Source organism: Eucyclogobius newberryi, unplaced genomic scaffold (genome assembly GCF_026437365.1).
Source record: "Eucyclogobius newberryi isolate DKJ021-1_F unplaced genomic scaffold, fEucNew1.0.hap1 SCAF_1, whole genome shotgun sequence".
NCBI lineage: Eukaryota > Metazoa > Chordata > Actinopteri > Gobiiformes > Gobiidae > Eucyclogobius > Eucyclogobius newberryi.
In genome coordinates, this window is record NW_027315723.1 from 14,693,761 (window position 1) to 14,713,871 (window position 20,111).

The window sequence follows — 20,111 nt, forward strand, 5'->3', positions numbered from 1 at the left end:
TAAGATATATTTTTAAATGTGTTAAAAAAGCAAGGAGGGCTCTTATTTTAGTTTAAACATGGAATCAGGTCTATCTATTAATTTCAAAAGCTAAACTGAGTCACATCCTTAAATAACCTCTATGCACAACTACACTCAAAGATTTTTCTTCCCTATTTTTCTTCCCTATGCAATGTTCTACAACAAAAAATACACAAGACACAAATTAAACATTGTACATGGGATTTATACAAAAATAGACATATCAAAACACAATTTCAATATGGATAATACAGTATATACAACACAGCTCACAAAACAATACAATGACACATGTAGGGTTAAAAAAGGGGGAAAGGGAATTGTGTAATGTAAGCAAAACTGGGCTCAACAGCAGTAAATTTGCCATTAAAATAAAATATGATATCCTATGTTAGTGATGAAGCAAAAACAAAATAAAATATGTATTAAAGAATTGTATGTGAAGTATTTTACAATAAATACTGATGGAGTAGTAGCTAAACTTACTCATGGCACAAATTTCACAATCACAAACAAGTATATAGTATAAACCACAGCTCCACAACATGCAAACACCACACATTTGGCATTATTATTTTACTACAATAAAAAATTAAGATCTGAAATAATTGCGCTATAAAAGGTTATTTAAAGAGAGAAAACAAGACGTTAACCCTCCTTGAATGGGCGGACCTTGCACACTTAGATTTGACAGGATTAACTGCTACTATGCTAACTTTATTATAAAAACAGCAACAAAAACATTATTGCTAGTTTAAAATAAATTAGGTTTTCTAAATAGGACACATTTCCCTACTTGCAACATATAAACAGAAAAAAGATGAACCAGTTATCAATTATGATTTTAAAATATGCAAAATATATTACTGATTTAAGTTCAAATAGCACATTGAACTACTCTAATAAACATAATTAAACCAAATTTTACATGTTCTGCCAGTTTGAAACATATGTTAAGGTGAACACTATTATCCCCAAAGGTAAATTTGTCCTCTGCATTTGATGAATCAGGAGCAAGGACCCATCTCCAAATCAGGATTTTTACCAATTGTGCATGTTTTTGATTGAAACCAGAGGAAACCAACCCAGACATGTGAAAAAACTCCACGTAGAAAGGCTCCAGTTGGGTTCTGAAGTCGAACAAATCAAATCCAGGTTGTTCTGATTCAGTCCAGCCTTGTGTACTGTCAAAATTTAAAACATTATAAACACACAAAATAAAAGTGTCAAGACATTTCTGATTATTTCTACAGCTCAGTGATGCGAACATGCACAAACAGTGAGGAGGGAGGGATGCTGGTTCCATCTTTGGAGAGCAGGTGTATGTGCCGGTAACCTGAGGACACAAACAAAAGGTTAACCTCCTCTCCTCTGTATTTTACACCTGACATTTAGTGCGTATGCTAATAACGTCCCCGCACACCTGGATAACCCTGGGTAAAATTAGACCCACAAGACTGATGCTGGTGCCTTTTAGTCAACGAGAGAAACAAAGCGGTCAGCAGTGCAAAAGCAATTGGGAAAAGGGGAATATGCTGACTTCTGGAGCTATGTAAGCATAAAATTATACAGTAATATATTATAGTCCGACGTAATGCACTGCAGACAAGGCAAAACAAATTGAAATTGAATATGGAGTGTCTTAGTAGTTGTCATGTAAAATATAATTCAGATTAACTTGACTTGTTGGTACAGATGTATATCAACCTACTTTTTAATTGTATTTTAGAGGCTAGACTTTTAAATGGTTCTCTATTAAAAATGAATGGAATTAAGTGGAAACTCTGATAACAACAGAAGTGAAGGTCAGTAGCTTGTACCTTGTTGCATGCAGCTCAATGGCAACGTGTACTGTCCAACAAAGTCATTTTTTGAGGTCTTGTCGTAATCCTCCACCACAAATCGGACCATGGCCAACTCTGGAGCGTGGATCGTGAAGCGAAGAGTGTCATACCAAACGGGATTAAAACCTGTGAGAAAAATAAACTATTAAAATGAATAAATTAAAATAATTATGACCATGAAGAGATGAAAAACAGAGCCTTTCTTCATTATGATACATAGTGACATTGACCAACCAATTACGATCCTATTAAAATTGTTTAATACCTGGTAGGAGTGGGTCATAGAGCAAAATTGTCATGATTTTTGTCTATATTTAGCTATATTTATAGTCAATGGTTATGATTTACACCAACCTGAGCAATATTTTTTTGTTTCTCATGGTATTTCAATGAATCTTCAGTACACTTAAATATAACAAGAATTTTTCAATATTAATTAAAACAACACATTTTAGATAAATAGTATTTCATTAACTACACACTACACAGCAAGTAACTTACACTGAGAAAATGTAACATGATTTGCGTAATTTTGATAAGTTTAACATAATTTATCCAGCTGGACTACATTGTTCTGACTCTTTGGAATTTTTTTCAGCACATTTTTATGCCAGTGGAGATTTTTTATTTATCACAGATTAAATTTTCACTGAAATCTTATTTTGCTTTCAGTTCATAAAACTAGAGTAAAAAGTCGTATATACTTTAAAAGTCTAAACTTACTAGGCAAAATTTAATAAATGTAATCAAACCATCCAAACTCAAGCCATTTTAAATTCTGGATGTAGCTATTCCCTTTTGGCACTGCTTTTCTTGAATACATCAAGTTAAAGTTAAAACTGTATCCGTACCGTTGTTTTCGATCCACCTGGTCTCTTGTTTGTTCTGGTCCAGAGGAACTCCATGGATCTCCACTCGAACCAGAGGATCCACGATGGAGCCCTCCTTTATGTTCACTTTGGGCAGCTGCTGACCACTGATCACCTGCAAATGAGAAATTATGTTTAGTTAAACTTTTACTACCAAGAGATTCCCAAAACAGAAATAAATATGTTTATAACTTATTCCTAACCCCATAACACATTTTTAATTTGGTGAGATTTTAAGAATGGTTGCTATAGTGTAGGCGAATTATTCACACAGGAAAATACTCAATAACAATAAGAAAGATGGATATATTTAGCATAATCAAGTATTGTGAGAACAGTAGTAATAGTAATAGTAGAAAAATATGCATAGTAACAACAATTATTCATAATGAAAATGATACATAATGATTAAATATGATTTTATACTATGATTTAAAGTACTTCATCCAACTCAAAATTAGTCTCTTCCAGTTTTTACATTTTCAGTACGTATTTTAGACTTTCCCTCCTCTTTTATTGACAAAAAAACCTTGAATTTTACCTGAATAGTGAGAACCAGGGGCCGGTATCCATCCAGTTTCTGTGGGTTGTCGGGGTCAAACCTCCTTTCAACTTCTCTCATAAAACTGGGCTTCAGGATGTAACCGCACCCACCATTTTGACTGAAGAGGCCGTCGTTTAGGTCCATTCCCTCTCCGGCAGTTTGGAAATTCAATGCAACTGCAAGAGAACAGGGGACATGTTAACAGTATCATCTCTCCATCATGGGTCCTTTTATGGGCGGTGATATTAGGACCAAAGTTCATGAGTTAGAAACTGGAAAAACTTCAAGAATTTCAGTGGCTTTGATGATAAAAATGTGTCTCCAAATGATCTCCAAAATGGACGCTCTTGTAGAATGTTCCCGGTCGGCAGTGGTCAATAACTATTCAGAGGAACCTAAGACCTGGTTGAGCCCTGGGTTGGATCTGGATTAGTCTAGATTTAGTGCAGCTCCTGAGCATTGTTCTGGATCTGCAGTGGTCAGTGTCTATAAGAGGTACAGGAACCGGGTTTAGTACTGGGCTGAAGTAGGTTTAGATCTGATTTATTCCTGGATTAGATCCGTTTTAGTCCTGAATTTGTCTTTCCTTGGTCAGATCTGGTTTAGTCATGCATTTACCAATTTGGCAGCCGACGTTCCACATTTCTTGTGGGTTGTAGTTGGAGGAATCTGTTCTGAAGCCACTGGGGTAAATTCGAGTAAGCTGATGAGCGTTATGGTTCACAAACTCTGCTCCTGGAAAACAAAGAAGGAAGAAAATATATATAGTGATTTGAATGGATTATTCTATTTGCAAATGAAAATTAATAGAAAAAATGTAATACCAAACAACATGGCTTGAAATAATGTTATGCTTTTTTCACCCAACCATGATTAATAATGATGCACGTATTGCAAGAAATGTACAATAGAATGCAATAAAATATTTGAAAATGTTTACAATAATTTGTGGAGTCGAAATGCCACTAAATAATATCATTTTTGGTTTGGTTTGATTTGGCATCTGTTATTTTTAAATGTTGTGAATGTTGTGATATTTGTAAAGTTAAATCCTATCTCTTACCGGCTTCCTTGAGCTGCTTGCGGGACTTGGACTCGGTGAAGGAGGCAACTTCATAAAACTTGGAGTGAATCCTCGAGTGTTTGAAGCTTCTAAAGTGAACGCTCTTACAGTAAACCACACAGTCCGACAGATCTTTGGACAGACGCTGCTTTGACTTCTGCAGAAAATAAAAATAATAACTTTAATCAATCATAAACTTCGAAGAAAAAAAAATTAGGTATTCTGATTTATTTTTTGCTGTCCCCACTTTTTCTAGGCCTACAATCCAGCATTTTTGCACCAACAACAACAATGTATTATTAAAGTGCATTGTTTACTTCATATTTGAAATGAGCTCATTCTCGTGTGGGAGAATGAGTTCACACTTATACAAAGAGATGACCCGAGGTACTGTTTCATGCAGTATCAGAACGGCTTGGGTGACAATAAACGTCAATTGAGTGACGCGTTAAAACTGCAGTGAACCCTGGTGCGGACGAAAGAGAGTCAAACAGACAGGGCCTCCCTAACCCGGGTCTGAGCCAGGGCCCGGACTGGACTCACTTGTCACATTACCACATTACCTGAGGAGATTGGGTGACCATTACTAAACATGATGCTAAGTGCTCTGAGCCTTCCTTATGCACTCAGTTTGCAGAAGGACTGTGATACAGGAACCTGCGGTCAGCAAAAAGCAGTGGAGAGTTGTCAAATGTTCTTATTATTCCAAAATGACCAAGATGAATTTGACCTATACTTCAGTGCCACAGGAGTTAAACCCGCCAAGAGCAGTGGATCTCCCAGTCCATCTACAGATCCCGTGCGAGGCTTAGTCAGAAGTACATGCAGTATCGAGATTACACTGCTGATTGTGAATGTTTTAGGTTGATGGGGAGAACCATATTACTCAAAAGGAAACCACCCAGTCAAACTCCACTCTGAACGGCCCCACCTGGTCATGAAAATAACGGAGAACGATGTCAAATATGAAAAATAAATACCAATTTCATCAACAAAAAGTTATAGAATTTGGTTAAAATAGGGGCCAGTGTCACTACAGTTGTAACATAGCACCTGCTGTGTCTTCATGGAACAATTTAGTCTTCTGAGTGAATGGACTGAGACATTATGTGCTGGTGTCATTAGTAGATGTGATTACAGAGCTCAATTATCCCCACGACAGGATCAAATGTCTCCTTAAAGAGAGCGCAGTCACCCCAGCATACCCTATATACATACATACATACAGGACATAAGACTTTTTTCCCCCTAATTTGAGCTTTAGAGAGGAGGATGCACATTTGGAATGAAACAAAACACCGGGCTTTTGAGACTAAACACATATGTAACAACAAGGCAAGCATATTGGAGCTGAATATTGAATAATGTTTGAATAAACCCCTCCCCCGGTCGGTTCATCCCAGTCCACATGGGCCACATCTGAGGGCAGTGTCTCTCTGACCCTGAGAGTAAACAGAGCTCTCAATCCAACACCACTGTCTGCTGCTGCTGGGCTCGGCTCCATTTTTCATGAGACCAGACACTTTACGCAACGCCTTCCCATAGTCCCTTTCTTTAGGGACGTCAATCTGCTGCAACGCAACTACATCTGCTGATAGAGACCAAAACTTATTTTCTTTTTGTTAGGTTCGGATTCATTTTGATCGTGATCAATTACCCACAATGCACTCTACACTAAACATAACGTAACAGTCCTTGAATTATTTCATAGTCTTGTAAAGCGCTTTCCCAGACAGTCAAAGCACAATTCCATGCATTATTCATTCACTCCACACCATAAGCTGCTTCTACTTGTACCCTGGGGCGCAGTGTAGACTGACGTTCAGACATACTGTAGGCAAAGAGTGTGTTTTGCCAGCTGTTTGCCCCCAGCGTTCAGGGCAAGTTTTTACCACTATTTCAAACAAAATATCATCCATTTATTAACATATTATTACGTTTGGTGAGTATGTTGGACAGTAGGTTTTTACTGCATGGTCTGAACCAAGTTTTTTAAATGATCAATAAAAAAGAGTGTTACAGCCGGGCCCCATGTGGTGTAATAACTGCTGTGGGGCAGGTTGTCACAGCCCTCTAACCTCGTGTTTAAACCTTTATACTCGCGTGTACAAGACAGAAGGAATAAAAGACTAAAAATAGCTTAGATATTGCACTTTCATTTGGAATACATTTTAGGCGAGCACATTACGCCAGTGCTGAAGTCTCTTCACTGGCTCCCGTCGAGTTTAGAATCAAATTTAAAATTCTACTCTTGACCTACAAAGCCATAAATGACATGGCCCCATCCTACCTCAAAGATGCTATAGAACCATATCATCCAAACAGAGCTCTTCGCTCTCAGAATGCCGGCCTTCTGGTGGTCCCAAGAGTCTCTAAAAGTATTGTAGGAGGTAGAGTGTTTAGCTACCAAGCTCCTGTGTTATGGAATCAGCTCCCGACCCATGTTAAATATGCTGACACAGTCTCTTCATTTAAGTCCAGGCTTAAAACGTTCCTCTTCGAAATCGCTTATGGTCAGACTAGTTAGGAACAGAAACATAAACCCACAGCTTTAGCTACGCTGCCCTAGGAGTAACTATGCTGGGGGAAGTATGACAGCTTGAGCACTATCCTCTTCTTCTGACTACTTATGCTATCAAACAATATTTATTTTTTAATTCCACTTGCAAACTGTTCACCGCCTTCTTTCTCTTTCTCTCACTCCTGAGGACCTGTGGACCCAGATGTCCCTCTCCTGGTGAAGTGGTCCCTGCCCTGTGTGGACGGTCCCTCATTTGCCTGAAGAGTGGGTCCAGTTCGCCTCAGTCGGTCCCTCATCTGCCTGAAGAGTGGGTCCAGTTCGCCTCAGTCGGTCCCTCATCTGCCTGAAGAGTGGCTCCAGTTCGCCTCAGTCGGTCCCTCATCTGCCTGAAGAGTGGGTCCAGCTCGAGTCAGACGGTCCCTCATCTGCCTGAAGAGTGGGTCCAGCTCGACTCCGACGGTCCCTCATCTGCCTGAAGAGTGGGTCCAGCTCGACTCAGACGGTCCCTCATCTGCCTGAAGAGTGGGTCCAGTTCGCTTCAGACGGTCCCTCATCTGCCTGAAGAGTGGGTCCAGCTCGAGTCAGACGGTCCCTCATCTGCCTGAAGAGTGGGTCCAGCTCGACTCAGACGGTCCCTCATCTGCCTGAAGAGTGGGTCCAGTTCGCTTCAGACGGTCCCTCATCTGCCTGAAGAGTGGGTCCAGCTCGACTCAGACGGTCCCTCTTCTGCCTGAAGAGTGGGTCCAGCTCGAGTCAGACGGTCCCTCATCTGCCTGAAGAGTGGGTCCAGCTCGACTCAGACGGCCCCTCTTCTGCCTGAAGAGTGGGTCCAGTTCGCCTCAGTCGGTCCCTCATCTGCCTGAAGAGTGGGTCCAGCTCCAGTCTCCCTCGTGTCCGTCTGTCCGTCTGTGAGAGTCGGATCTCTTCTTCACTGGAACTCCTCCAGGTTTCTACGCTTTTTTCCCAAAGAGGTTTTTTTGTAGTTTTTCCTGGCCGAGAAGGAGAGTCTAAGGACAGAGGACCCTGGGACATCGTCCCTCGCCACCACAGACATTGTCTGACTTCATCGCCACCACAGACATTGTTGATTCATTTCTCCCTGTGGCCCTCAGAGGCGACTGTTGTTGTGATTTTGGACCTTACAAAAATAAATTGATTTGATTTGATTTGATATATTTCTGTTGTGTCTGGTTTCAGAGACAGGAATGACCAAAAGTGTGGCTGGTGTCTGCGAGATGAAACTGGGGGCATCTTGGATCTAAAAGGTGCACACGTGCCTGTCTCCATGCTTTATCGGGAATGTTCCACAGTATGCCCTTTTGTGTTTTAAGTGCTTAAGTGTTTTTATTGCTCAAATATATCTACTCGAAAAAATATAGTGAATGTGACGGAGCTCGCCTCTCCACAGATCAGCCTCGTGACTCTTTTTATCATGCATCTCTGCAATTTATCACAAAGTGTCAGCCATCACTGCAATGTTGGCTGGGCAGCACTGACCCTCGCAGGCGACTGGTACATGTTTATTTACAAAGGCATTATGTGTCTGCTCTCCATCTCTGAGCAAATATTCAACAAAACCACAGTATTCTCAGGATCTCAGGAGTCAGTACAGTACACTTACAGTGCACTGGTAAAGAAGCAGCCGTATTCATTCATATTCTGAACCCTCAACACGGAACAGGTTTGGAAATTGGATCTATGGTTTGTAACAATTTTAAGGAAACAAATGATTGTGATTGTCTAAACTGTGCTGATGTAGTAGAATAAAGAATAGTAATCTCAATGGTACTTTCCTGGTTGAATAAAAGTAAAAATAAAACTTGGCCGAGTGACATCACCTTCTCCATAAAGTAAGATAGGTCAAATGCTATACTGTGGAACATTCCAGCCTTTCAAAGTTGCTTAATAACTCTTTGAAAAACAATAGCAACTCTGTCTTATAAAACCAATCATTAATGTTCCTTTCACAGAATTTGGTGTATTAAGTAATTAACAAAATGACTATAATCAATGAAAGTGTTTGTATTTTGGGAATTTAATCCGTCTGTAGCTGTATTCCATATTTAAAATGTACCTAAAATATGAAATCATCAATTAGTCCAAGTTACCAGACCGTGTTTAACAGGCAGAGATGCAGGAGGAAGTGTCGCAGTGAAGTGTTTCATAAAATGCTTTTTAACTGGCTGCAGAAGATGAAGAAATAGGAGAAGTCTAAAGAATAAAGTCGGTAATGTAACACTTGGATACCAACCGCCATAAAACACCAAAGAAAAAGAAGAAGAAGAAGAAGAAGAAGAAGAAGAAGAAGAAGAAGAAGAAGAAGAAGAAGAAGAATTGGCTGCTTATGTAACAGTAACTTTACTTTATCAGTCAGAAAGTTTGGTTACATGAAGCTGGCCACATACTAAAGGAATGGTAATTAGACAATGGTAGTGAGAGTTGTGTTGTTTCCTGACTCACCATGACCCTGCGTCGTAGGCTGTCTCTGTGGATACTGTCCTCGTCCATCTCTGCTCCCTCTTCTTCATCACTGACCTCTGCTGTTAAAGGGTCCTCCACCAAACCACAGAAGCTCTCCTCCAGGCCTCCGATCTTCTTGGCCTTCACCAAGATCTTACCCTTCAGCTCCTGAAATTCACAGGGACAAAATAAAGCTTCTATACGCTGCATTGTTCAGGCTCCTTAGAGAGACTTGTTGCAGATAAAGGTGAGCAATACAGTTTCTCAAAACCAAACTCGAACTTGATTTTTTAAGTTTTCGAACCGTGACAAATAGTTAAATTGAAATGTTAACAAAAGCTCAAACAATTCCTATGTTTTCCTAAATTCAGCCAAACATCTCAAATATTCACCACGATGAGTGACGCCTGCAACAGCATCAGCTCTACCTGATAGAAATGATTCATAATCAGATGCACACAAAGTGGTCTGTGGTTTGATCCTAAGAGTTGCATTTTCAGTATATCTGTAATGGGGCAACACTAATTAAACAGCCCCAAAATCCCCAGATACTGATTGAATCAAAACTAGATATTTATTTTTAGATAATTCAATACTGACAAAATCATATACATAGGACACAAAATTGACCTTTTCTGAAACATTTTATCTTGATCTGTATCAGAACAAATGAAGACCACATTAATGAACGTTGTATTTTGTTATCATTGTGGAATTAAAATTGGTATTGAGTATCAAGCATTTTCCATAGTATTGAAAATAAAAATACATGTTTGTAAATTTTCATCATAACCCATGTAGAAGTGACATAGCCAATAGCAATTATACGTAGCTGAGAGCAGCGTCTCATCTTCTGGCGGCTCTTCTCAGAACTCTACAATACTGTTGGCCTGCCAAAGTTCCAATAATAATGTCCCCTGAGATTATTAGGATATTGTTAAATGTTATATTTGTGTCCTGGAGTTGAAAGGTGCGTTGAGGACAGTGGCCTGCACCTGGGGCGAGGGCAGCCTGATGGGAGGCTTTCCATCCAGGGTAGTTTTCAGCAGCTTGTCTCCCAGGATGTGAGTGAGGTGCTGGGCCATGACGCGCTGCTGCTCCACGCTGCAGTGGTTCTCTATGGACATGATCACGGGATAGGGCGATACCTGTGCGGTAGAGAGGGGGAGATGAGGAAGAGAGAGAAAAGAAACATGTGAGAAAGAGAGAGGAGACAAGGGAGGAGAGCGATAGAGGGGGAAAGGAGAGAAGAGAATGTTAGAAAAGGGAGAGAGGCAGAGGGAAAAGGGGAGAGAGAGAAGAGCGTTAGAAAGGGGAGAGATGGGTTGAGAAATAGAGAAGAGAAAAGGGGAGAGAGAGGGCTGTAACTCAACACAAGGTAAGTATTATCACGTTGTAGGGAAACTAAAACCAGTGGGCACCTGTGGACTGCACTGCCCGACTGAGAGGAGCAAAGGGTCAACCGGACACTATATACAGAAGAGTTCAGTTGCAGTTACAGTAAAAAGTTATATAATTCACAGCCAAGTAAGCAATTTCTACATGTGTTTTAATTAAGGCAAAAGGTTGTGCGGACATTATGTGTGGTCATAGTTTCAAGTGAACGGCAGAGGACAAAACAACTCTATTCATGAAAGAAATCCAAACTTAAATTTCTAAGGTCTGCACATTTGCCACATATTTTTGCTCGTCTCCATGTAGATGTTATTGCTTTGCTTGGATTGGATTGTTGCACAGTATGGCACTGAACATCTATCTCCATGGAGACAAGCAGGTGGTTACAGGTCAGATATGTGGAGAAGTAGCAATGCATGTTTTTTAGCAATAAAAATGCCTGTGGGGAAATATATGCTAATTTGGGGAAGGCAATGAACCAGAAATGTTACACACTGCACCTTTTCTGACACTTCTCTGGATTTTTGGTTTGGTTTTACAAGGACAAAACATCTGCTAAACTGATTGTTTTTCTTAATAATTCAAAACAGGGATATAGGGTCATATTCCCAATTTAGAAAGATACTTTAAATTATGTACGTCACAATTCTCACCAATACTTTCCATTATCAGTATCAGACGTGCCCTTTTGTACTTGCGACACACTTGTGAGGAGCAGTGAGATCCCAAAGATCAAGATCGCGAGCTAGATTTGGTAGATGAAGGATTACAGCCAATTAAACAAGCTTTTTAGGATTTATGTTAATTGCAAAGCTGAAAGATAATTGGATTTTTTTATGCTATGCAAAATCGATCAATTCATATTTTTTGATTGATTCATGCATGTTTGAATAATCCTATACTGCCCTGCATTTGAAGCTTGAGTGCACAGAAATATTCTATAATAGTAATAATAATATATTTTCACCTACCCCCTATCCCCGCCCACAACTCTGCACTTACTCGAGATTATGCATAAACTTTGAATGTCACATAGCCATTTTTTCAACATTAAAAACTTTCAGCAGTGTGGAAACAGAAGGTCAATGATTTCTATTAAGCTATTTTGATCGATATTGCAGTTACAATAAACACAAAATAAAGTAATAATCTATATCCACCGGTATGTTATTTTTTATTATTGTTAAAGTACTCGAAAAAGTATCTTTAGTAGAGTAAACCAGTGCAAATCTACACAGACTATTGATGAGTTTCAGCTTTGTAACGTATGCGATATTTTGATGACTTTTGCATATTCAAAACATCTAATATCTAATAAGGTGATGGCCCAAATTGTTCATTGTTCAAGATCTTATGCTGAAAGGTGAAAACTCTACTACTGTGCCAAAAGAGTCAAATGTAGTTACCTTGAAAGCGTAGTTAGAGACAGCGCTGACCACATCTTTGAACAGGATTTTGGAGGTGAAGGTGTGTCCATGATAAACTATCGGCTCTCCATTTGCTCCATCCCAACAGTCCACCTCCACACAGCGGCAGCCCCTGTTTAGAGCCCTGGAATCAACACATTTATGGTAATAGGCTTTAGGGGGTTACATAAGGTGGTTTATGTAGATGCTCAAAAAGATTGTAATAAACCATTGTACATTCATCACACAATTCAACATTTCACAAGCCTGACCACTTTATCGTTCTGTTTGAAAGCACCAGCGTTTGGGAAAGCAAGGTTTAATGCCAATTCAATCGTAGCCATTCATTTCTTTAACTCTAAAGTCTTTTTGCAATCTTGAAAATGTAAAAAAACAGAACCATTCCAAACTTTCAAATTATTCAGTAATTATAAGTTATTAAGTTTATAAGTGCTTTTCACAACTTTCCGAGGCCACAGCAAAGTTTTACCGTATTGACAACAAAACTACCACGCTAACAACACATTTTCAGTTTAGAGGACGGTATAAATGCTCTATAATTTGATGCAGACTGCACACAATGGTCTCATTTTGACCCTAAGAGCTGCTTTTACAATATATTTGAACTAACTAACTTTTACTTTATTTAATGAACAAATATAGCACTATTATCCTTGTGGTATTAAAAATCCTGAGTCCCAATAGAGTCCCAAGCCTGCATAAATAAAGAATATACAACCTTGCACCTCTCCATTCCTCCATTACTTTAATTTCTTTCCCCCCGACTTGACCCAAAAATGGTTTTGTGACCTCCACTCCACAAATTAATAAGTGCTTTAATTAATTTGTGCAACTGTGGTCCTTATTTGACACAATGCATGTAATGTAAGTGTTTAATCCACTCTCTGTCCTCCCCTGTGTATCTCTATGGGCCTCATGGTTTGGTCCTGGTTTACTGGATGGAGCAGTAAAGTGTAAATGTGATTGAGAGCCTCTTAAATGGTGCCTGACGTCAGCACATTACACAGTCAGTGCCTCTAATATAAATGAACTGAACACATGAATGGAGGCAGAGTGTTACAGAGGACAAGAGGAAGTGAATTAAAGGGAGGGTTTTACTGAGAAAGACCAGAAGAAGAGATTTAACACTCAATTTGTCCATTAGTAATTACGATGGAGCATATTTAAGCTGGTCAGCATCTAAGCCAGAGGACAGACAAAGTACATCCTGGACAATTACTGTACCAATTCACAAGGGGCTATTTTTATTTCACAAGGGTAAAAACAATTAAAATAAATCATATACATTTTATTTTGTTCAGGGGTATTCAGAAATGTATCAAGTGAAATTATAAAGCAAAAACATTCTGACTGAAAATATTCATAAACGCAAAATGTCCGTTTTCAGATCCAATTCTAAAAGCTCATACAATCTCAAGTATATTTTGCCAATGTTTTATTGTAAATCAGAATGGAAAATACAAGAATTATTGGTTACAAATGAAGAAGTTGTACTTTTTGTGTTTCATCTTTCCATTTGTTACTTATACTCAAGGCATAAAATGTTTGTAACTTGTATTTGCTTCCTTTCCCAGTAAAAGTGAAAAAAGCTCTATGTTGAGAGGTGCACTGTATTTTCCTGGTGGGGGTACTCTGCCTACTTGTAATTTTGGATTCAGTTGGAAATGTGCTCGTGTCTATGGAATCGTCATGCTTTGTACTATGTTTAGTACTTTAGTAGTAGAACATACTGTATTTGTAAGTACAAATGGAGCCTTAATTTGACCTGATGTAGCCCTCGACGCTGCTGTGCCCGCGGAGCTGGTCCTCCATCAGGTATGTATTGTGGGAGGAGGAGATGAAGTAGTAGTTCAGAGGTTGTCCCATGTCCTGATACATCCCTCTGCATTTAGGGTCAAAGATGTTTCCCTCTGCTGATCCCAAGTACATCAGGAACCCATCGAAACTCATGGCTTTCATCTGCTTAGCTAGAAACAAGACGAGTAAGAATTTGGATTTGCTTATCACATATCACTTAGTCTAGATTAGTACTGATGTAGACTAGATTTGGTTCTGTTCTAGCCTGGTTTAGTTTAGTGATGTTTGAATGCACCTTTTTTTTTTTTTTAAATAATCCTTTACCCCAATTCATTTATTGGAATATATGAGAAGATTTTACTCATAAGATCTCTGTATAATGTACAGCTAATCTGAGTGTGGTCAGCAAGCCGGAGCAAAGAATGAGATTGTTTTTATGTGATCTTATGAATTCAAAGTCATTTATGAGTGAGACAGACCTGTAGTTACACAAATATATGTCCTCCTGACTCACATGTCTCACATTCTCTCCTGCTAAAGCAAAAAAATCAATTAACATACAGTAATTATGGCAATAATATTACGGTAAATGATTCTATTTGTAAGATGTGACAAGTGGCTTATTCGCTTTGGAAACTGGATGCGCCCTGTGTTACTAAAGTATCAATACTTTCACTGATTAAGTATCAATGCTGATTCATTCAATGCTAATATCAGAAATCCTCTATAGTATGACTCATCAAAACAGAAAAAAAAAAGTTTTAATTTTGTGAAATGTCAAAATAAGAAAAAGATGGCAATAGATGGCCATTTTAATCAGCATCGGGATATATTGTGAACTATTGTATCGTGACTAAGGCAATGCACACCCCTAGTTGAAGCCCTCAGCTCTGTGTGCTCCAGTATCACCTGCTTCAGAGGGCTCGTATTTCCCCATCAGCCCCTGCGCCTGTGTGTGGCAGTCCCCCGTCTCCAGCTGCTCCTCCCGCAGAAAGTCCTCCAGGTCCCTGAGCGAGAACTTCTGTCCATCTGTGGAGAACTCCTGAAACACGCGCAGCAAGTCCTCGCGCTGCGTCAACATCTTATAGAACAAAACAAACTCATCATCCTCCAGACTGCCCGACTGTGATTTGTCTGCCATCTGAAAATGTAAAAACAAAGGAATTAATACAATTTAGAAGAAATGTATTGAATAAATGGAACTCAAATCAACAAGGCAATTTGTTTGGTGGTATTATTAGCAAAAAATAGTATAAAAGATCAAATTTTCTTACTGTTATTTAGCTGCTTATGTCATATATTTAGTGTGAAAACGTCTTGTCATCTTTGTTTATGTTTCATCAGTCACTGCATTACACTTTCCTTACAAGAACAATTTGTTTCTATCCATTAAATCTCTAAACCACAGTTTTTAAGATCCATAAGACTCACGGTGAAGAGTCTGTGTGCATGGTGCTCGTTCATGTCCACGTTCATCATCTTTAGCAGGTCTCTCACTTCTTTAAAGTTCATCCTCCCGTCGTGATTCTTATCCGCCTTTTTGAACCAATCTCCAATCCATCTGAGGCACTATTAAGGTCTCTAGTACAACTAAAACTGTAAACTACGGTACTTCAGGAAGCCGTTTTTCCTATCATACAGTGAAATTTGTCTTGCATAGTAGAATTATGTCGCAAAAAAAGGACTTGTGGTCAAAATAAAACTGATGTGTGCTTCTGTATCCATATAAAAAGTGTTTTTACACAATTATTGAATTCAAGATTAAAAAGGATACTGGTCTATGCGCTCTCTCTCGCCCATGTTCTCCACGTTCTCGATCAGTTTTCTCATGCCTTTGATCCAGGACTGGGCTTCTTCTGCAGACTCGGCCACCAGATCCAGGTTCCCACGGCGCCCCCTGAAGACCAGAGTGAAGCAACGGGCGGCCGGGAACTCGTCAGCGATGGAGAGCAGCACCTCGGACTGATGGCCCTCACGAACAGCCTCCACATCACTGACCGAGACTGGAGAGAGAACGAGAGAGAGTTACAATAATCATTGTTTCTTTCTAGACGAGCTGTAGTATTGGTCTGCAGTGTGTTTTGTGAGGTTTGAACCTGCCATGTACCGCTCCATAGGCAGATGCTCTACAACCACCAGGCAGAGCAGGCTCATGGCACAATTCAGGAGAAACGTCTTCAGAGGGACCACATGTGGTATGGGTGGATCCCTCATTATCATATAAGGGGAGGGGCCTGCACACAGCACATGGTCCAGGAGCCTGGAGGGGCCAATTCACTGGAGGACACACTTCACCAGAGCAAAGTGATTCCATTGGCCGCTGGACACCATATGAGCTGGATTGACAGGCTTGTGGTTTAGTTCAATTATTATTAGTTCATTTTGTTCGTTGAATAAATACTGCCAAAAAGGTAAATTTATTTTGCCCAAAGTACATATGGACTATGTTGAAGGTCTTCAATATGTGATGAGTAACTCGATGATCATAGATAATTAACCCTCTCCTCTTGATATTAAAATTGTGAATGTTATACTTATATAACATATGTATATACATATATATTTGCTCTGTCATGATAGTGTCTCACAAGTGGAGTGGGCGTTGCCGGCCTTCTTGGACTGGTACCAGATGGTCATACAGTCATCCTGCAGCCTGAAGTATCTCTGCTTTTTCCAGGTCCGAGACTTGATCTTCCTCATCACCGTCCCCACCAGCATCGACTGAAGGTTGTCATCGCACTGGATCCCTGAGTTCACGAAACATCACACATTAGATAGACTAACAGACTATAAACCAAAGTAAAATGTACTATTATTTATGTCAGTGAGTTGTGTACTCACGGAAGCCAGTGCCTGTGGAAGCCATTGGTTTTCTTCTCACAGGGCCATCTAGAAAGTGTTATTACAATTATTATCTTCATGTTTTTGCTAAGGATGAAGTTACAGGCAGAAATAACCAAAGACTTTGCCTATAAATAACACAACATGTCAAACTATTACAATAACAGTCGGCCATTTGTCCTCTATTACACAACTCAGTCCTTAAACTTTGATAACCCTTGTTAAATGTCTTGAATTGCGACGACACTTTCAGCTCTGTTTCAGGCTTGTATTGAATCACACCCAAAGAGCATTTCCACACCTGTACCTGCTCCATTATTTAGCCCTCATCCTGGTCCTGTTTGGGGACTCTGAAACAGTCTAGGACACTAAACAGTCCACGATGCACGCTCATTGGATAAATATAAAGTACTATTGTTTGTTATAGTCCTGGTCTATCCTGAACTTTTTGTTCTGACACTGAGCCAACTACAATTCCCTCAAATCCCTGTCTGGTCAATTTAGCGGTCCACAAGGGTTTACAATTTAAATGATCATCACATTCGACTCAATACAGAAAGATTCTGTATAAAATACAATATAGTTGTCAATTTGAGTAACTTTGCAATTGACAAAAAATCTCAAGAGTGACTCAAACAAATATTCAATCACTTAAAATTACCATAAATATTTAGCCAAATGATTTATACACTAAAAGAACAATAACAAGCCTAAACAATTTCTTTCCTCAGCCAATCTTGAGAGAAATAAAAACATAAATGAAGCTGCATTAGGTACTTCTGCATATACAATAACATGGTAAAGACATTAACGTAATGTGTCACATTTAGCCACAAGTTATTTTTTCTACACTTAGTTTCATCGTGGCATGAAAAAACTATACACTACTGTTAGCTTAGCTCAAAGTTAATTTTGACGAGTTCATATTAAAATTAGATCAACTTAAAAGAGAGTAATCGTGCATCTTAATACATAGGCCAATGCAAGTCAAATAGAGCATAAAGACAGTATATTAAAATAAATACTGGACATGCTTTTTCATGTTAATCATAGCTAACTCTGAAGGCTGGAGATCTTTTTTCTTTTGTTTAATTGATAAATACATTTGTATGATATATTGTATGATCTAGTAGGCCTAGTTTATGTAGGTGGATGCTGGTTAGTGAGTCCCCAAACAAACTAAAAATGTTTCAACATAAAAGAGCTATGTGTGCATGTAAACATTACGTAAAGGCGGTCCAGCACTGAACTCTGTAAAAGAAAAAATAGTTGGATTTTACTATTAGTTTAATTTACTCATTACCATTAAAAGTCAATGTCAAAGGAATATCATAATTTAATAATCGATCCAGTTATAATAGCCACATTGCTAAGAGTTTATCAGTGTTTACCAAGTATAATAAACTATTGACATTTGTTAAGCCTACTTTTAAGCAATTATGATCAATAGAAATCAATACGTACAATACAATTCCGATATAAACTGCATAAAAAACGTCCAATAACTTCCAACTTATGTATTTCTCCATGTAAAATGTAACCACTTTCATTGAACTTCTTTAGCTTACATAACATATTTAGTCATTCTGCAACATTCGGCAGTCTACTCAAACATCTTCATCTTCAAACTCCAACTCCAATCATCTCCAATCATCAAAAATATACCAAGTTCTTACCAGCTTTAGGTGTATCCCTTGTTGGTGGTGGTCATTTGAAATCGCTTGTATGTTCCTTGGTCGTCGGTTGCATGCTGTAATGACTCTGCTCCAATGGGACAACCCAGTGTTAAACTAGAGCCAGACTCCTCCCCTCTTCCTCCTCGTTACTTGTTGCTCCTGTCCCGGGACGTTTGGGCCCATTTGTCGACTCTCTAAAGGCTGCACGCTTTGCCAAACCTCCAGGAGTGGAACAATAGAGCCTCAGGGCAGTCAACTTTAACCCAAAGATATGCACATTTGACTAGGTCTTATCAAACTAGATTAAAGCAAAGCAAATAATATGATTCTATAATGACTAGGTATATTTAATGATAACATTTAATAATTTCCCTTGAACACATTTGATAATATGTGTTCAAGTGAAATGTTATTACTTTGCCTTGAATGTTCCACGGTATGGCATTAAATATATACGTCTCCATGGAGAGGTTTTTTTAGTGATAAAAACAGCAGTGATATTGAATACCTAAAGAAATGTAACATTTCATGTCTGCAAGGAGGAAAGCAGGTAGCAGACGACCCTCAGAAAAGTTACATATTGCACCATTACTGGTCATTTTAAAGGTAGAAATGGTAAAAAAAAAAAAAAAACGTCCTTTTAAAAATAAAATGTTGATTATAAATATTCCCACACTTACTATAAAAACTGCAATTAAATACGCCAAATTTTACAGTTATTCGGAAATATTATTACATTACGATAAATTAATAAACAGATTATTATGTGTTGATAAAAATAAATATGATAAAAAAACAAACCACTGATAATATAAATTCAAAATTATGACAAATCGTTTATACATTATTATAAAATAACCACTGCATCTATCTCTCAATCAAATAATTATTTCAAAACAAGCCAATTCCTTTTATAAATGTGTTTTCCTCATGCGTTGTCTCCACAACTAAGATCTAGTCTCAGATTTGACTTAGGACCACCTTGTTTCTTTTTTGCCAAGTGAGCGACCGGCGACAAAATAACACCATCAAGTTTAGGCTAATGTTTCTTCTCTTTAAATATTTATAAACTAATTTAAGCTACAGGTAGCAGGACAAGATGCTTTGCAAGGATCTAAAGTTTCATATATAAATTGCATTGTGGCTATATTTCCATTGTGGATTTCAATACAAAATGCATGAGAAAATGTTGAAATATTGTGAAATTTGAAAGTTTTTCTATTGTTTTTAACAGTCCAACTCAGTTCCCTGCTCAAGTTCCACAGCATTAATAATAAAAACATTGGTTTAAGTTACAATGATCAAATTACAGTGACTTGGCCAAGAGTAAAATGAAGGCGCTCCCTCACAAAGGAAAAGGAAACTACATTACCCAGAAGACATTGTAGATTACATCATGACAAGTTACTGGACCACACTGACCTACGAGTGGAGAAAGTGAAGGGAAAGTTATTGTTTTTTTTAGAATCTGGAAAAAAGTGCAAAACACCTTCAAAGGTGGTAAAGAAAGACCGAGCCAAGATCCTGTGGGACTTCCAGATACATACTGACACACCCGAGCTTGAAGGGGGATAAATTGAGACCACCCGCGGAGGGTGAGGAAGAGTTTTTGTTTTGTTTTTTAAATATATATATATGTAAATTAAAAGAAAT

General features: G+C 38.6%; 1 protein-coding gene across 1 annotated transcript; it reads right to left on the reverse strand.

Annotated features, from left to right (window-relative positions):
• Positions 1–205: 205 nt before the first annotated feature.
• On the reverse strand, positions 206–18,536 carry plcd4a (phospholipase C, delta 4a). Its single transcript, XM_072432986.1, has 16 exons — positions 18,459–18,536; positions 16,783–16,830; positions 16,530–16,688; positions 15,716–15,944; positions 15,373–15,502; positions 14,851–15,082; positions 13,910–14,111; positions 12,124–12,268; positions 10,318–10,470; positions 9,323–9,490; positions 4,342–4,498; positions 3,897–4,013; positions 3,276–3,454; positions 2,717–2,849; positions 1,842–1,991; positions 206–1,357 (listed from the first exon to the last, which is right to left on the reverse strand). Exons 2-16 carry the CDS (start codon positions 16,805–16,807, stop codon positions 1,269–1,271), a joined length of 2,268 nt encoding a protein of 755 aa, XP_072289087.1. The 5' UTR covers positions 16,808–16,830; positions 18,459–18,536; the 3' UTR covers positions 206–1,268.
• Positions 18,537–20,111: the final 1,575 nt, after the last annotated feature.